Source organism: Takifugu rubripes, chromosome 2 (assembly GCF_901000725.2).
Source record: "Takifugu rubripes chromosome 2, fTakRub1.2, whole genome shotgun sequence".
NCBI lineage: Eukaryota > Metazoa > Chordata > Actinopteri > Tetraodontiformes > Tetraodontidae > Takifugu > Takifugu rubripes.
The window spans coordinates 10,235,004-10,253,072 of record NC_042286.1 but is presented as its reverse complement, the minus strand read 5'-3'; the positions used below and the strand labels follow the sequence as shown (position 1 = coordinate 10,253,072).

At 47.8% G+C, this 18,069-nt stretch overlaps 1 protein-coding gene across 17 annotated transcripts in view; it reads left to right on the top strand.

The window, feature by feature from the left end:
* The window catches only part of LOC101061096 (ryanodine receptor 3-like), a 64,926-nt gene that overhangs the window by 11,735 nt on the left and 35,122 nt on the right, over positions 1-18,069 (top strand). For 8 of the 17 annotated variants that reach the window (XM_029826680.1, XM_029826689.1, XM_029826711.1 and 5 more), the window contains exons 2-24: positions 426-545; positions 3,163-3,267; positions 5,819-5,833; positions 6,299-6,373; positions 6,500-6,578; positions 6,927-7,039; positions 7,842-7,941; positions 8,031-8,124; positions 8,811-8,885; positions 9,129-9,285; positions 9,596-9,760; positions 10,029-10,150; positions 10,749-10,929; positions 11,704-11,839; positions 12,812-12,907; positions 13,005-13,123; positions 13,856-13,989; positions 14,179-14,420; positions 14,520-14,712; positions 15,864-16,080; positions 16,155-16,259; positions 16,473-16,475; positions 17,623-17,726. In XM_029826680.1, coding sequence (XP_029682540.1) covers positions 426-545; positions 3,163-3,267; positions 5,819-5,833; positions 6,299-6,373; positions 6,500-6,578; positions 6,927-7,039; positions 7,842-7,941; positions 8,031-8,124; positions 8,811-8,885; positions 9,129-9,285; positions 9,596-9,760; positions 10,029-10,150; positions 10,749-10,929; positions 11,704-11,839; positions 12,812-12,907; positions 13,005-13,123; positions 13,856-13,989; positions 14,179-14,420; positions 14,520-14,712; positions 15,864-16,080; positions 16,155-16,259; positions 16,473-16,475; positions 17,623-17,726 — 2,750 coding nt within the window. The remainder of the gene's footprint in view (positions 1-425; positions 546-3,162; positions 3,268-5,818; positions 5,834-6,298; positions 6,374-6,499; positions 6,579-6,926; positions 7,040-7,841; positions 7,942-8,030; positions 8,125-8,810; positions 8,886-9,128; positions 9,286-9,595; positions 9,761-10,028; positions 10,151-10,748; positions 10,930-11,703; positions 11,840-12,811; positions 12,908-13,004; positions 13,124-13,855; positions 13,990-14,178; positions 14,421-14,519; positions 14,713-15,863; positions 16,081-16,154; positions 16,260-16,472; positions 16,476-17,622; positions 17,727-18,069) is intronic. The other 9 variants (XM_029826717.1, XM_029826720.1, XM_029826725.1 and 6 more) reach the window with 3 other exon arrangements.

Genomic DNA, 18,069 nt, shown 5'->3' with positions numbered 1-18,069 from the left:
TGTGGAAAAACACTGTTTGGACCCAAATTGAATAACCAGATACAAATGTTCAATGGCGTGTTGGTGGAGCTGTAATCCCGAATGATGGGCTGGGTCTTTAATCTGCACCATGACTGAGGATCTAGCCAGAGTTAGCGTCTTGTTCAGAAGACCCATATCCAAATTGAAACTGCTGGTGACTATTTTATCGAGAGGTGGGGTGGACCCTAAAGAGCATCAAAATGGATTTTTCACCTTGATTTTCAAACACAATCCTCAGCCGGGTTGAGGTGGGTTGTGTTCTGCACAGTAGATATTGTGAGTTTTGTGGTCACATCTGTATTTATTTTTGCTTTACTGGACCAGAGTGGTGACGCACGTCTGGCTGAACGCACACGGACATGCTCCCACGTGCGTGCGGACTGAAGTTTGTTTTGTTCCGACAGGATGATGAAGTGGTGCTCCAGTGTGTGGCCTGTATCCAGAAGGAGAATCGCAAGTTCTGCCTGGCTGCCGAGGGGCTGGGCAACCGCCTGTGCTACCTGGAGCCCACGTCTGAGGCCAAGGTAGGCAAAATAACCCCGAATGTCCCCCACACGTGCTTCTGAGGCAGGATCCAGCTCAGTTATGAGCTGTGGAAGCGAGTGCATTCAGCACTTTTGAAAGAAGTGAGTCGGATGAAAGGATGCATTCACTGTGCTGAGAACTCCATGGAAACCAGACATCCAATTCATTCGCGTCGAGGTCTGGTAAAAGTGAAATCAGGCCGAGATGCACAAAAAAGCAGCTCAGTGTGCTGTCAGAGCCGCATAAAGACCCGCCGAGCTCTCTTGATGAGCTTTCCTTCCGAGCGTTGGCCGCGGCGACGGCACCAGATGACGACTCCCTGAAATTACGCCCCTGGATGCTTTTGATGGATTGTTTCATAAACAGCGGCGCCATTAGCTCTGAATTCCCCACTGCTTTTTATCAGCTGAGCAGCACGGCTGTTTTTACAGTGTTAATTACTGCAGATCAGGTCAATTGGATTTGTAATCAGCGGGTGGGATCTTTCAAAGGCATCCTGGCATCACCCTCTCAGCTCCAAATATTGAAGAAAAAATTTTGCAACGGCAAGATTACGTCTCTTTTCTGCAGCCCAATATGCTCTCCTGCATATACGGTTCTCAGACAATGGATGGTGGGCCTAATGGGCTTTTGCCGCACTAATTGGCTTTTAATCATAATAGCTACTATTGTTTAAGATTATTTTTTTTCTCAAGAAAGAAAGCATAATGGGAAGAGAATAACATTTGGAAGCTGAAAGAAGGGGAAGATATGGCAACGTCTTCGGCCTCCAGAGCTGGAATATCGGCGTGATTATTTGCCATAGGGGGAAGGGGGAGGAGTTATTGCGCAGAGGGAGGAAGGGCTTTCACCCCGCGCTGGATGGTAATTACACCCGACAGGTGTGATGGATGCTCTCCCAGCCCCTCCGTTTGTCTTCATTGCCTGCCACCACTATGAAAAGGCATCGCCCCACCTCTGGGACCAGCGAAGAAGAGACATAAGATGCCACTTCACAGTTGGGCCTGGGTGACCGAAAAACAATGCCTGCTTCCCTTCGGCGCGCCGCTCTAATAATGGCTGGCAGACGAAGGAGGACAGGCTGCGGACGATTTCAAATGTGCCGAGCTTAAACGGCCACATCAGTCAGACCTTTAGAAGCTACTCGATTGTGATGTATGACCAGCAACTCCGGCCTGTAAGGGACTCAGAGTGATGACCATTGGAGGGCAGACATCCATGCACATACCTGTTCTATGCACGATGTGGGAAACATATGATTCTAGCCATGTGCAATCATTTGCTTACACTCTTAACGGGCAGGAAACACGCAGGAAGTGGTCTACGCAAACTGTGTATGTGCAAAAAGGATTTGCTTTTTTCCCCCTCTAAAGCCTTTAAGAGCAGCGAGAACAAAGCGGCGAAACTGTGAGTCAGGAAACAAACATAAAGAAAAAAAGAGTCTATCATGAAAGAGCTGCTGTGTGGATGCGCGCCTGCGAGGCAAATGTTAGAAATGATTTGACCTAGTATCACAAAACTATCGACTTGCTGATTCAACAGATGTTTTGTGTGTATTTCTGCTCTACGACACATAATCAAAAGTATTATTTTACATAATTCATATGTCCGTCCACGTGTGTCCTTTTACATTTAATGAAATTACGCCATGTTGCTACATTTAAGAGCAGCAAACTTATGTACATCTCCCATAAGCAAAGATCTTATGAAAGAACACAAGTTATTGTCTTTAATATGCTGATGACACACAGATTTACATCAGTGTTTCCCCAGTAAACTATAATTAATGAGTGGGCCTGGAAGGTAATTGTCTCCAAGCTGGGTCTCTATAGTGGCCTCAGTCAAGCATTCAGCCCACATCTGCTCTGTGTCCCCAAAACCAGAACTCTACAGGAAAGAAGAGGCTTTTCATCTCCGTCTTGACTTTGATATCACAAACACCTTTCTGGTTATTTTTGTCTTTCTTGGTGCTGAATCTCTCCTTTCTTCCTGTAATTGGGTTGTGCAAATTTTGTGTGAATGAACCAGTTATAGTCGGGATCCTTTGAAGGAGGCCAGGGTGGGTGTTGAGGTTACTATCATTTATCTTCAAACCTCGCCCTGCTTTCCCCCCATTCTGTCAGCCAACAGGCCCCATTGGCACTTGTAGCATTGTCCTCCTTTGAGAACCTATTTAGCATCTTTTTCGCGCCTGAGGCCTGGGTGATATATGCATGTGTGTGTGTGTGTGTCCATCATCCTCATCTAAAAAAGGACAGTGGTGCTGGTGATGGGCTGTCACTTCTGTGGAACAGCTAATATTTTCCTTTACTGGCAAATTACGGAGATGTTTTCCTTTAAGCTCAGCTGAAAAAAAAAATCCATTAAACTCGATTGTGAACTTGATGACCTGCCTGCAGGCATGTCAAACTCAGTCCTCGAGGGCCACGATCTTGCTGGGTTTTCTAACCCACTGAATGCATTTTCAGCCTGGTCGGACAGAAAACCCGGCAGGATCGTGGCCCTCGAGGACTGAGTTTGACACATGTGATGTAACGCGAGGCTATTTCAGTGAGAGTGGGGGTGATCTGATATCAGCCGGGCTTTGAGGCGTGTTCCTGTTTGTTGTCGTTGCAGTATGTTCCTCCAGACCTGTGCATCTGCACCTTTGTGCTGGAGCAGTCCCTGTCGGTCCGGGCGCTGCAGGAGATGCTTGCCAACAGTGGACAAAACAGTGAGGGGGTGAGTGACGGTGAACACACACACACACACACACACACACACACGTAAATAGGAGGCATTTTTTCTCAAACTCTCCTACAACCAAGAGAACTGCTGCTGGCATATTTGCATGTGACAAGTTTAAAGCCTTTCCAGGGGAGGGGGACATGTTCACGTCTTCATCGCCTTATCTGTCCACTCAGACGCGCGTGCTCGTTACTCTCGCTGCTGCGAGAGACGTGTAATTTTCCTGTCTGTTTCGTCTACCCTCTCTGTTAATCCTACATCTCCCACATAAGACACGGCGCCCGGATCGATGGGTGCGTTCGCCACTCATCACCATTCCCTCCCAACCCGCCCAGTCCCAAGAACAGGACGCCAGCAGACGAGTCACATGACACGACCCACTCTCCCCCCCCCCCCCCCCCCCCCCGGGCTTCTGTATCTGCAACAGCTGAATATTTGTCCTCGCATCCAAAATCAATAAAAATGCAAAGAGGATTCTGCACCGTGTATGATGGTATGGATTTTCTCTGCTGGATCCTGGCTGAGAGGATTGGGTGTGCGCTCCCAGCTGACAGAGACAAATAAAGTTCTGTATGGATTGACCAATAACACAACTCACTTCCTCTAGAGTCAGATTAAAACAAGTCGCGTCCTCATTTGGTTTCTACAGACGCATTGGAAATGCATCTTATTCTTCATTTCTTCTTTTACTCTTGCAATCTTTGCTGTTAAAACATGATTTTCACTCAGTGTTGGCCAGTGTGGTCTGATGCCACATGTGTAATGTATTTATTTATTTTTTAAATAACCTGGGATAAGCCAAAAGAAAGCTTAATATATTTCTTTGTAATTCAGTTTGGGGAGATTGTTGCTGTATTTCTGCCTGTATTTTCTCAAACATCATGAACTCTGAGCAACATAGCACATTAGCTTTTTGCTAAAGTTGCCAAAACTAAAGAAAATGTCAATGAAAGCACATCTCAAGCCATGTGATGACATGACCGTGCAGCACCCAACAGGCTTTTCAATGGCTGGCAATGGTTTGCTTTTGCTGTGTTTTAACTTCAGCTTTCTCTTAACTCGCATTTATCTGTTTTCGGTATCGACCACCCTACTCAATCATTCTCTGCCTACGCTGAAATGCCACTGGAGGAAGTGCCATTAAAGGCGAAACGGAGGTTGAATATGTCTGAGCGGCGCATCTGAAATCAATGCGTCTTTGAGCAGATGGGCTTATCAATGAACAGGCAGGCGTTGGAGCCGATGAGGGGCTGCTTTTGCGACGTAGGGAGGAACCGCGCATGCTGACAGCCTTCGTAAATGTCAGCCAGCTTTTAGCCGAGTTTCCAGTAACCCAGGGTGAGAACGCCAACTGCCTCGCTCACCTAAAAAGTGCCGACCCCATAAATGCAGGTCAGGAGGGTGAAAGACGTAATGAGTCTGTGGAGCTAAAGAGCATCCCCCCACATATTTGTGTTGCATTTCTTTTCCTCTGTAACACAATAACAGTCGGACTCCGGTATAGCAGCATACCCTGATACTGGTCCACCTGGCACTAGATCCAGATGATCCTGTATTTTCCAGACTCTGATTTCAGCCAGCTCACAGTAACCAATACTGTATATATTGCTCATTTTCAGGCCTCTCGCTCTCTCAAAGCTTTTAGTATGGCTCCCATTAAAGCCCCTGTTGTATCTTGTTGAATATCCTGTTGATAAACAGCTTTTCAGCTTATGGCCAAAGCGGAATACGTCATCATTGATAATGCACCATATATTGCCTCTCCAATACTTCAGCATCTCTGGATTTTTTTTTTTTACATTATTTTCCCTTTAGATTTGATTTGTGTGTTGCTCCCTTGGTGTAGCTACGGGCCTCCTCATATCTCTATCCAGGTGTTAAGGTGTTTTTTTTTTTTTTTTTACCCATTGACAGTAGAGCTTTCTATTTCATCTTTAAAGGTGTTTCGTATCCTTGCTGTAGTGTGTGCCCACGTTGATATAAGCTTCCGTTTTCCCCTCCCTCCACCTCCCTCCCTGCAGCGCCCAGTTGTGGTGTGAAACGACAGGGGGAGACTGGGGGTTTATTGGTTGTGGTGACTGCAACTGGATGCGCCTTGCCGCATTAAGCTTAGCACCTCGGTGTGCAGCGGCAGATAAGAGCACAGAAGGAGCCTGGGAGGCAGCGCTGCAGTCCGCACGACACCACAACATCAAATCACAGGCAAAAAAAATCAAAGATCGACGGTGAAGCAGAATCAAATAAATGCAAAACACGGGCTGAATTGGTCCGTCTTCAGATAAGGTTTTGACTGCATGTTATTAGCGTCCTGCAGCGCTTCAGTGTGGCGTTTTTATAGTTAAACCTCACTGTTTGATATCTGTTCAGCAGCGATTTTGTGCCAGTGGCGTTGCATTGAAAAAGGTTAAAGAATCTTTTCCATAATCCTTTTCGCAAGAGTGACTTTTTGGAAAACACGTGCACCCTCCAGGACTTTAATCACTCAGAGAGAGAGCCGTCGTTCTTTCTGATTAATGACAGTCTTTCTTACCTTAATGCTTCCTAGAGGCTCATAAGGAAGGTGAGTCACAAAGAAGAAGAAGGCCAAGCAAAGCTCTGTATCCTGCTTGCATCTCTACCGGTAGAGATACCATCCGTGCTCCCCCTGCATTTTGATCCAAACCCACATGAGTCACTCTCTGCTAATGCTGACAACGTATTGGAGCGCCGGTAGTGGCTGAGCATCCTTCCCACATTCCAGTAGTCGGGATGCTGGAAAGATGACCCTGTATCCCATCTGCTCATGAATAAGATGCAGCCGGGAGCTCCATCTTAGCAGATTGCATGTCTTCACTGGAGAGGGGTTGAAAAGCTCCCCAAGGGAGTTGCAGTGCCTGAAGCTTGTGGTCACCATCGTTGGTGTGAAGGCCCTGATCTCAGCACTCAGTGCCAGAGATCAGCCGGAGACTGAAATGAATGAGGGGGGGCAGCTGGGACGGCGAGAGCTTTGCATGTTGTATCTAAACGCTTTTTGTGTGATTTGCAGGCAGCGCAGAGCGGTGGACACAAGACCCTCCTGTACGGACATGCCATCCTCCTGCGGCACTCCTTCAGCTCCATGGTAAGACTGACGCATGACGTTGCCATCTCGGGAACCTACCCGACGGGCGGGGAGTCAAACATCACAGCAGTTTAAGGTGCCACCGTCTGATTGTGTGTGACAGCCCTCTCTGTTTCCTAAACCCAGTACCTGGCCTGTTTGAAGACGTCCAGGTCGCAGACAGATAAGCTGTCTTTTGATGTTGGGCTGCAGGAGGATTCAACAGGTAAACAGGACAACTTTCACACTGTTTGATTTCATTCCACCTTTCCCTCGATGCGACAGATTAGTTCGCACGAGTGCGTTTCATCGTTATCTCACTGCCCGCTGAGGATTGTGGTTGACAATTCCTGCCACACATTCGCTAGGTCTCCGGCAGCGTCCTGATAGGTGCACCAATTTGCATTGTTATTATTTTCACGCAGCAGATAAGCAGCCTCGGTGACTCGCTCTTAATTTTCATTTTCGCCTCCACTTTTCCTAATCGCTGATGTTAACAGTCTTCTTTACATCCATTTCCTGCCGGGACAACCTGTGGCGGCAGCAGATACAGTCAGTGCATGTGTCGTTGTAGGTGAGGCCTGTTGGTGGACCATCCATCCAGCATCCAAGCAGCGATCCGAGGGAGAGAAAGTTCGGATCGGTGATGACCTCATCCTTGTCAGCTTGTCCTCAGAGCGATACCTTGTAAGTTTTTCCCTAAATCGTCCTTGTGATACATCCCCGAAACTGTCTTCGATAAGGGTCCTGTTGATCTTCTGAACTGTCCCTTTTGTCCGTGGGCTGTGTTCCGACCTACAGACCCTCTACTTAACATCTATCGCTGTGGCCCGATAACCCTGGGAAATGTGTCTGCCGTGATCCGTGAATTTTCTGACAGCAGCCAGATCTTTTTAACCCCTCGTCCTTGCCGGCAGCTGGGGCACCACCAGATTATCACTATTGCCTCCTCTAATGTGGACCGGGAGGTTCTGTCCCCACTCCTGTCTGACAGACAGAAACAAAAACAGGACATGTGCATTAGAGTTCCTTTTTTTAGCTTTACACCGATTACAGATGTTTGATCTTATTTTCTGGTTGCACAGACCAGTTTGAGCAGCCCGTAGGCAACAGTCTGCTGCACCTGTGCGCACCAAAACAAAGGATAATGGGTCCTGTAGCTGTGCAGGTCCAATCAGCGCATTTTTTAGAATGAGAAGTCTCATTTTAAAGTCTATCTAAGGGTGCTGCTGTTACCAGTCTCCCTTCCAGATGATCTCTGTTCTACCCAAGGTCAGTTTTCCGTGTCAACCGGACTGTTCAGTTTTTCGTTGAAACTGAAGAAGCCGTCTGAATAGAAGGCGAAACGTCTTCAAGAGAAGAAAAACACAGAAAGCTCACCTTGGATAACTATGACCTGGATGATTGAGAATCTACACATCTCTGTTCTACATACAGAGCGACTGCAGTGAAGTTAATGCTGCCTGTGTTTATTCCATCTCCCCTGCAGCATTTATCCATCTCCAACGGCAACATCCAGGTGGATGCTTCCTTTATGCAAACCCTGTGGAATGTCCATCCCATCTGTTCTGGGAGCAACGTGGAAGAAGGTAGAAACACGCACACCTTAAACTCTCTCTGTCTCTCTTTCTTTGCGTGAGTCACCCGAGTAAACCTCCTCCCCTCCTCCCTCCAATAGGCTACCTTTTGGGCGGTCACGTGATACGGTTGTTCCACGGACACGACGAAGTCGTCGCCATCCCGGGGTCAGACCAGAGCGAAGAGGAGCAGAGGTGCGAAAAACAGCTCACAAATAAGCAAGGCAAATTACGCCTTGGCGTCCGGGCTCACACGCCTCGCCCGCCTGGTTCCTCTGCTGTCCCTGTGTTCATTAAAAAGAGCTTCTGACCGCTGATGCGCTGCATTCGAGGGGGGCCACAATTGTTATTTTTGTCAGCAGTGTGGCTGCCAACACAGACGTCACCCCCGCAGAAACTGGGCTTCAAGTGGGGCAACAAAAGCCCATTTACACTCTGCCGGGTCTCTGCAGATGTGTCTCCCTTTGCGGGGTGCACATTTAGTATCTATTTTTAGAACAGAGTGATACAAGTACAACACGGGTCGCAGAATTAGACCCAAATTTGGCAGCTTTAGCTTTAACGGACGGAACTGACACGATTTTCGAGCTGTCACCTGCCAGGCTGTGTTTTTATCTTTAGACCCAGTCACCCGTATCACTGAGGGACAGCGTAGCTCTGGGTTATCAGAGCTTCTCGGCAAAAATACGCAACCTTTCAGTCAGAGGATTAAACCGAACCTCGGCATTTATTTACACGTCTGAGGGAATAAGCTGTGGGAATCCGTGTGACAAATGACAATAAAGAGGTGGCGCTCTGCTAGGAGGCCACGCGTGACCTTGACAGCCTCGGCGGCGAGACGTTTGGTAGCCTCCCTCTTATGCCTATCTGGTTTCCCCCAGGATAGTCAACTATGAGACAGGCAAAGCCGGCGCCAAGGCTCGGTCCTTGTGGAGGCTGGAACCACTCCGAATCAGGTGTGTTGAGTCTAATCCGTCCTTCATGATCCTTCCTGTCTTTGCTCCTGTTGTGCATAATTAGGGAAATTTGTCATATTTGATAACTGCACTGGACGGCTTGTTTGATAATTAACAGCTGGCAGCGATGCTTGGATCGGCTAATTAGCTGAACAGCTTCCAAGGGTTGTGAAGGACAACCTTTGTAGTGCTTTATATCTGTCTCTGTGTTTTATTTTGTAATTATTGTTGCGGCTCTGATAGCTGGAGCGGGAGCCACATCCGCTGGGGTCAGCCTTTCCGACTCCGTCACCTGACCACCGGTCACTACCTGGCGCTGACAGACGACAGAGGTCTGGTGCTACAGGACCGAGAACGCTCTGACACAGACGCCACCGCCTTTTGCTTCAGAGCCTCCAAGGTGAGGGCGCGTACCACGCACATGTTTGTGATGAATGTGCTCGACTCCAGGTTTTAGCTCAAGGTGACCTGTGTCACATGGGCTGAATCACTTAAATAAAAAAAAACATTCTTTAAAGTGCAAATCATTGGAGTTAAATAGTGCTATGAAGGGTCACTGAGCTAAACTTTGAAGATTCTATTGAAATTTCTTTATGAGCGGAACATCTGAGCCAGTTAGGAACAACTCAGTAATATAAATATAAATCCTATGACCTGCGCTTCATGACAGCTTTGACACATAAACTTTCTCCACCCTCTTCCCGAAACAGGAAAAGCTGGAGCAAAGCCCCAAAAGGGACATCGAGGGCATGGGGGTGGCGGAGATTAAATACGGGGACTCGCTCTGCTTCATCATGCATGTGGCCACTGGACTCTGGCTGTCCTATCAGGCACCTGACGTCAAATCAGCCCGACTTGGTCCTCTGAAGAGAAGAGTGAGTGGAGAGGAACACCAACATAAATATAATGAATAAGGGAATAGATTTGCTTCCCCAGAGCGTTTTGCTTAATATAAACCTTGGCTGTTGGCTCTGGTGACAGAAGTGATAGAGGCGCCTACACAATGATGCTTGACAACGTGTCCTCATGCTAACGCTGACAGCGTGTCAGCACCTGTGTTGCAGACACTGTGGCTCAGTGTCAGCTACAGACCTCCCCTGCCCTTTCTTCACCTTGTCATGTCTCCCCCCCGACCCTCTAAAGGCGTGCTTACATACTGAAGGCCACATGGATGACGGGCTGACCCTGCAACGGTGTCAGCACGAGGAGTCCCGTGCCGCACGCATCATCCGCAACACAACGCTGCTCTTCAACCGGTTCGTCAGGTGCGTTAAACAGCGGAATTCCACCGTTTTCATGGTAATGAGAGATGGCTCAAGTGGACCTGTTCGTGTCCAAAAACATCTCAGATGTGTCATGCCAGTGATCTTTAAAGCATAATTACTAGAGGTGTGGAGGTGCGGTGTGTGTGTGTGTGTTTGTGGGGGGGGGGTCTGGTCCAGCCGTGTGTTTTCAAATCGCCAGCATTGCAGCAGTGTTGCTGTTTCAGCTATGACAATAGAAGCTGTGAAACACGTAAGTGCCCTTATTTGTTGTCCAATAAGGCTGCGGCCCACGGGGAGGCTCGGGGGCACTCATGTCTAGGACATGTGAGTGTTTCAGCTTTTCCCCTTGTGGCTATGACACACACTCCCCTCCCGCCTCATCACCCACGCTTACGACAGCAGCTATTTTTAGCCGACCAGAGGAAATCGGCATTTCAGCATGGGCGAATCTTGAGACTATACATTATTAGTCATCACGACCTCACACCCAGCCCGCTCTGTCTCCCGTTTTAATGTGTGTTCTTGAAAACTGGTCACAAATGGCTGAGACTGATATATATATATAATTATATATATATTTGCTTCTGCATTCTCTTAGAGACCTTGACTGTCTGGGTGTTAAGAACAGGCTAGTGGTCTTTCTGCCCGTCGAGGAGGTCCTCCAAACCCTCAACGACCTCATCGCCTATTTCCAGCTCCCAGACGTTGAGCTGGAGCACGAAGAGAGGCAGATCAAGCTGCGTTCGCTCAAGAACCGGCAGAACCTTTTCAAACAGGAAGTATGTTTTATTAGCAAGGTAGCACATTCTCAGTTATCGGACTATTAAGTAAGAGCATCGTGAGCTATGAATCAACGCAAAGTGAAAAAATACCAGTGTTAGTGAAGCAGTTTGAGTGGCTATAAATGAAACAATTGGCCGACTTACAAAAAACGAGAATGCGAGAGGCGAAGCTAATCTTTAATGGTGTGTTTGAATGCTACCATGTAGTTGGAGGCATTGGCTGTGATGAGTTTTCTGAGCGTACTAAAGCTTTCTGCTCAGCCCCCGAGGGCCTAAATTGCTTTCATCAATTACCAAATGTCAGCCTGCATGCTGTGAAGTCAACAGCCCAGTCCAAACTTTCCCTCAGCTTTAACAGGTCAGCATACAACAGTAGGAAATTAGCCAAATGAACTACTGCTTGGCAGTCTGTTCCTATTATTTTTTATCAATATTTGATATCAATATTTGCATATATCAGCAGTTTATCTCATTTGATTCCTCTAAAGTGTATGGGAATATCTCCTCTCTGTATTCCCTGTAATATATTACATTTAAAAGGTCACTTCGGGACTATATATGGCTGACTACTGATTTTTTTGGCACTATAAATCATCTCCCATTCCCATTTTATCTCCTCACAGCCAGGTTTTAGCATAACTCGTTTTGGGTTTCTCCCCAGTAAATTACCATTGCAGAAGCTTTTACTTTAACAGGAAAGACTCACAGTTCTGTGTTCAGAGAAGATTGTTTACTGGTTAACTGGTCTATGTTATGCTAATGTGTTGCCAGGGTATGCTAAATCTGGTGTCCAACTGCATCGACCGTCTCAACGTCTACAACAGTGCTGCCCATTTTGGGGAGTGTGCCGGGCAGGAGGCCGGGGCGGCCTGGAAGGACATCCTGAACCTGTTGTATGAGCTGCTCGGTATGATGGGACCAGTATGGTGTCAGAATCGGCATCTTCCATCCGGCAGCATCCAGGCTCCATGACTCTTCCTAACAGATTTAACTTCGCTTCAGTGTGTTTAGCACAAATTAACCAAAGGAGACGGCGTGGAAACAGGAAGTCTATCTGGCTGATTTAAAAATCCATAACTTGTTGCTTCGTGTTGCCTACACTCAAACAATCAAATTACTTCTGCCCCTGAAATTTGGCCTGCAGAGCAATGAGACTTTCTAGCGCTCGTGCACATGCACGTGCAGGAGAAGACACAGCGCGGTGTTAATGAATACCTTCCTCATTTAAGAGGTGTTCCCGCGGTCATCGCACACACCCTCAGGCATGCAGAGGTTGGGTGCCGCCTGTGGACCTGTTGATATTCCGCACTTGTCGGGCCTGCTAATTCCCTTTCACCTCTCTCGTAATGTTGCTTTTTGGTGCTCTTTCACCGCGATTGGCCAGATTATTTTCCTTTCTAAAATATTTATAAGCCATGAGCAGCCTTGCCGTTTCCCCTGCGTTTCGGCTCACACCCTCCCTCTGCTGTAACCTTCATACACTTATTTACAGGGAACACACCTCCTGTTTTGTATTAGCGTTCCAGCCACGTCTCCCTCTTCCCTCCGTGTCCTCCTCCACACACCTGCTCCAGTGCACCTCTAAGTAGATTTGATATGCTTTACTCTTTTCTTCTCTGGCTGTCTTCAGCAGATGACCCATGTGAGGCGGGGGGAGGGGGGGGAGGTGGCGGTGGGTTGCTGCTGTGTGTGTGTGTGTGTGTGTTTTTCTTCCCTCTCTGTCCTTGTCCTTGTCATTTCCATCTCCATCCTTGTCATTTCCTCACTGTGTCACTGACATCTTGTGAATATGTATAAGACATGGACACATTTTCTTATTATTTTTGGACCCGTCACGCCGCTGTTTCGACTCACGGTAGCTCGCTCTTGTCTCCGACAGCCGCATTAATTAGAGGGAACAGAAACAACTGCACCCAGTTCTCCAACAACTTGGACTGGCTGGTCAGCAAGTTGGAGAGGCTCGAGTCTTCATCGGGTACGCTCTCAGTCAGCCTGGCATCTTCATAAACACCGACGAGCATCTTCTTTCTGCGGACGTCGGTGATGTGTGCATTTTTCCCGTGTGCGTGCAGGCATCCTGGAAGTGTTACACTGTATTTTAATTGAGAGCCCTGAAGCCCTGAACATCATCCAGAGAGGTCACATCAAGTCCATCATCTCGCTGCTCTACAAGCATGGGCGCAACCACAAGGTGAGCATCCGGAGGGGGAGTTAAACTCCTGCAGTTGACTCTGTGATACTGTGAGCTCAAAGCACAAAGGTTATGGGTTCTATTCCAGACTCCAACACATTTCTTTGTGCAGTTTGCGTGTCCCTCAGGTCTCCAGGTACTCTAGATTCCTCCCGCAGTCTAAAAACATGCGTGTGGATTCTGAAGACACTCAATTGCGTGAGTGTGTGTCCGGTCTAGGGTGGACGTCTGCCCCTTTGTAAAAATTTGGCCAGCTCCAACAGAATACTTCCTACTTTTTTAATAGAAAGCAGATCTTCTGTTTTAAGATAAGAGATTTTATAATGTGCGTATTTACCTGAAAGAAACACAAAATGAACTAATTATACGGCGCATCCGTATATCACATCCCATCCTTGTGCTCATCCTCTGTAAGCATGCACAGCAGCATGCTTTCATCAATAAATCAGCCAGATGATGCTAAATCAATGGCTAGTTGGGCTCATCAGGCTCAGCTGAGGGTGGTTAAATTGAAGGCTAATGTCAAAATTATATTACTGGATGTTTCCCTTATTAAACATCTGAGTAATTGTGCAGCGTTTGCACATTGGGCGTCCTCAGGGCACCGGTCAGGGAGAAAAAGAGATCATAAATCAGAAATAACAAATCCACAGGGAGTATTTTCATATCCAGGGAGAGAAACGTTGCGTGATCAATTGCTCCGAAGACGATCTGTTGCCGTATCTGTTTCAGATTCTGGACGTGCTGTGCTCGCTGTGTGTGTGCAACGGCGTCGCTGTGAGAACCAATCAGAACCTGATCTGCGATCACCTGCTGCCCAAGAGGGACCTGCTGCTGCAAAGCCAGCTGGTCAACGTCGTGCAGAGGTGAGAAAATCACATCTTTTGATGCTTTTGTCTGGTTTTATTCCATCTGCAAGGTCGGATTTAAGGTCCCTAATTCAAAATTACATCAGCAGTGTTGTTGACTTTTCAAATCGATATATAAATGCATAACTGGGGAATAATTGGTCTGTTGAGGTCAAAATACTGGATTGCTGGTGTTTTATTTCCTAGTATGAGACCAAATATCTTCCTGGGCGTGAGCGAGGGCTCTGCCCAGTATAAGAAGTGGTACTACGAGCTGATGATCGATCAGGTGGACCACTTTGTGACCAGTGAGCCCACCCATCTGAGGGTGGGCTGGGCCAACACGAAAGGCTATGCTCCCTACCCTGGTGGAGGGGAGGGCTGGGGGGGGAACGGCGTGGGCGATGACCTCTACTCGTTCGGGTTCGATGGACTCCACCTCTGGTCAGGTGAGTCGAAACTATTATGATGGAAAAAAGCTATTAAAGGTGAGTGGGATCAGCGGACTGACCCCACCGTGCACGCGCACGTGCGTGTGCTCCTCGTAGGACGCGTCCCGCGCGCAGCTGCCTCCCTGAACCAGCACATTTTGACATCAGAGGACGTGGTGAGCTGCTGCCTGGACCTGGGGGCTCCCAGCATCTCTTTCAGGATCAACGGCCAGCCCGTCCAGGGCATGTTTGAAAACTTCAACGCAGACGGACTCTTCTTCCCGGTCGCCAGCTTCTCGGCGGGGGTCAAGTGAGTGTTTGTTTTTCTCGCCCGTGCTGTGCAAAGGGAACAGACTCGCTGGGATGATGAATGAGCCACACAAAGGCTGCACGCAGATGAAACGGACAATCACAGGAATAGCATGAACACACAGCCTGCGTGCCACACACCGCACATGGAACTCCATCTGCTACACCTCCACTTTCCCATCTACGTTCAGGAAACCTCAGGTTGGGGTTGGGATTGAACAACATGCTGGCTTCATTCTCCACACCGCTGCCGTTGTGACCGCTGATAGCGTGACTGACAAGAGTTGAAAATGAAATTTCAAGCTCCAGCAGTCTGTCTGTGCCTCCGTAATCGATTCTGACTACATGCAGCAAAGCGGCCTTTTGCATTAGGAGGTCTCAGTCGAAGCCAGAGCCCCTGGACTCCAAGAGGCCAATGTTGTATTCGACAATGGAGTTAATTGAAAATCAGATCGATCAATCAATTTATTCTCCAACAGCCAGCTGATAATCATAATGAGTCTTATGGAAACCAATCAATGCGGTTAAATATCTTAATCAAATTCAGTGAAAACATATTATCTCAGTACCAAGATCACTGCATGGATACAGAGGACAAAACTATTTTTGAAAATTAAACAATTATTTGGACCATCTGATTATTATTTGAAGGAAGGAAAGTGGACTTTACCCTGGATGTGCATTTTTAGTGACCTTTCACCTCTAGGAGGAGAGCAGGGATGCAGAGAACTGATCTTTTGGTTAGATTGTGACCCTCCGCTGTGGGGAGGAGCGCCGACACCCTCCGACACACGAGCCTGACCCACTGAACAGAGCGTGCAGCTCTGTGGAGTTTTAATGTGCCAGAAAATGACAACCTGACATCTTTCTCTCTTCAATAATTGAGGTCTGGGCTCAGAATGGGTTTTGGTTGCGTCACTGCTACTACTTGAGCAGCTATTTTGGGACGGCAGCTGGGGAGCCTCTCCACGGTGATGGCCTGAGATGCTTTTCTTGGTGCTAAACTCGTCCCTGCTACAGTCTGACGGGGACGGAAAGAGGCTTAACCTGCGCGTTTGTTCATTTTTCCCTGCTTGCATTGATTGGTTTTTGATGTATGGATGCTATACGCTGCATGTGAAATAAGTCAGATGACCTTTGACCTTCCACCAGGGTGCGTTTTCTGCTGGGCGGCCGACACGGCGACTTTAAATTCCTGCCTCCGTCGGGCTACGCCCCGTGTTATGAGGCCCTGTTGCCGAAGGAGAAGATGAAGGTGGAGCCGGTAAAAGAGTACAAGAGGGACGTGGCTGGGGTGCGAGACCTGCTGGGCACTGCACAGCTCCTCTCCCAGGCCTCCTTCATCCCCACACCTGTGGAAACCAGCCAGGTAAAGACAACGGTAGCGCCTCAATAGGCCGTCACTCAGATAAGCAAGCTCAGTCCTTCTGCTCCTCCTCTCAGATTATTATGCCACCTCACTTGGAGAAAGTTCGAGACAAGCTGGCAGAGAACATCCACGAACTGTGGGGGATGAATAAAATCGAGCTGGGCTGGACGTATGGAAAGGTGAGGACACCTCAGAACCGTCTCTTCCGCTCGATCCATACCTTTGCTCACGTTGGTTGCAGAAATAAGCATCATTGTGGAACCCTTTTTTCAATTTATAGAAGATTAAGTTAAACAGCAGGTGGAAATGCATTAGTTGTTGAATGGACTCATGAGAAGCCTGTACGTCATCTTGCTTTCTCTTTTATAATTTGCGGTTCACGCCAAAAACAGAGGGTAAGTGGAAAGAACACTCTCACACCTCATGTCCCGTGACGCTTTTCATTCCAGTCATGTAAATGCTCCATCCCAGTCGGTGTGTAGATAGCGGAATCCTTTGTGTCGATGTGTTAGCCAAAGCCGATGAACTGGATATTTCCAAGAGGGACCTTCGGATTTTAATTCCGTATCCGTATTTAGTTTCTCCTCTTTTCTCCTGTTGAAACACGAGCGTAGCAGCTGTGCGGCAGGAGGAGGAGGAGGCGGAGGAGGAGGAGGAGGAGGAGGAGGAGGAGGCGGAGGAGGACAGTAAAGGGAAAGACAAATGAGGACCCACCAACCACAATAACGTAATGCCTCTGCAACTGCAGTCTATGAGAAGCGTAATGTGGCCTAACGACAGTTTTGTACCAATAACCTGGTCCTGGTGGAACCTGAATTTATTCTGATTCTGTGCACATCTTAATATTTGAGTTATAAGATGCTGGCACACGTCCAGCGAGCGGTTACACCGTAGCTGTGTGATGCTCATCGGTTGTGTCACGATTGTGATTAATTACAGCAGCAGTCAAGCAGAGCGAGAAGGAAAGTTGTGAAGGTTTTTTTTAAAAAAAATTCTTTTCTTTTGGCACCGCTTGCATGAAAATCTTTCATTTGCAGTTTGTTCGGCAAATGGAATTCTGAGAGGGAAAGAGCTGCCAGGAAATGCATTTACTGCGCAGTTCTTGACATCAGAAAGAGCACACATGAACACACACACACACACACACACACACACACACACACACACACACACAAACACACACAGCCCTGCATGTTTTCTTGGTAAACCACCTCTAATGTCCTACTGCCTCCTCTCAGCAACACGGTCTCTGAGGCTATTTGGTGCAGCCTGGAAACCTGCCAGACCCTCCAACTTTACTCACCGAGCCCTAAAATCTTTAAACTCCCCCAAGAAAACATGCTCCACTGTTGCTCTTTCTCTACATCAGCAGACTGTGTCCTCACTGCAGCCTCTATTTGGCATCTTCATGTCTGTGTTGGCTCACAGCGACACAAACAACTGTGTTTCATGACCTGTCTGACGTGATGTAAAGTTACCACGCTTCAAAGCTGCAGGCAGCAGGATTATGGTGAACGTGTTGCTCCGTGACTTCTCTCCTAGATCAGGGATGATAATAAGCGCCAGCATCCGTGCTTGGTGGACTTTTCCAAACTGCCTGAAACAGAGAAGAACTACAACCTGCAGATGTCAACAGAAACTCTGAAGTAGGTGGAATCTTTATATTTTGGAGACATTTGGTTTAATGCACAAGGGGATTCTACCTATTCACTTGAACAGCTTTCTGAGCTGTCTATCATTTTAAAAGGAGCCTGTGTTGCGTCTCCCCACCAAAGTCTGCAGGCTCCGTTCTGTCCCACTGAGAATTATCGCTAGCGCTCTGCATAAACACTCTTCAAACGACACCAGACAAGAGCGAGCTCTGCCCCGTTCAAGTGTCGCTCCGACAGCGCGGCACCAGTTTCCCTCACAAAGCCTTTAACACCAAGTTCACTCCTTCCTTCCTGTACTTTGGGCTCATTTGTCTTCGGATGTAGCTGTCGTCGCCTT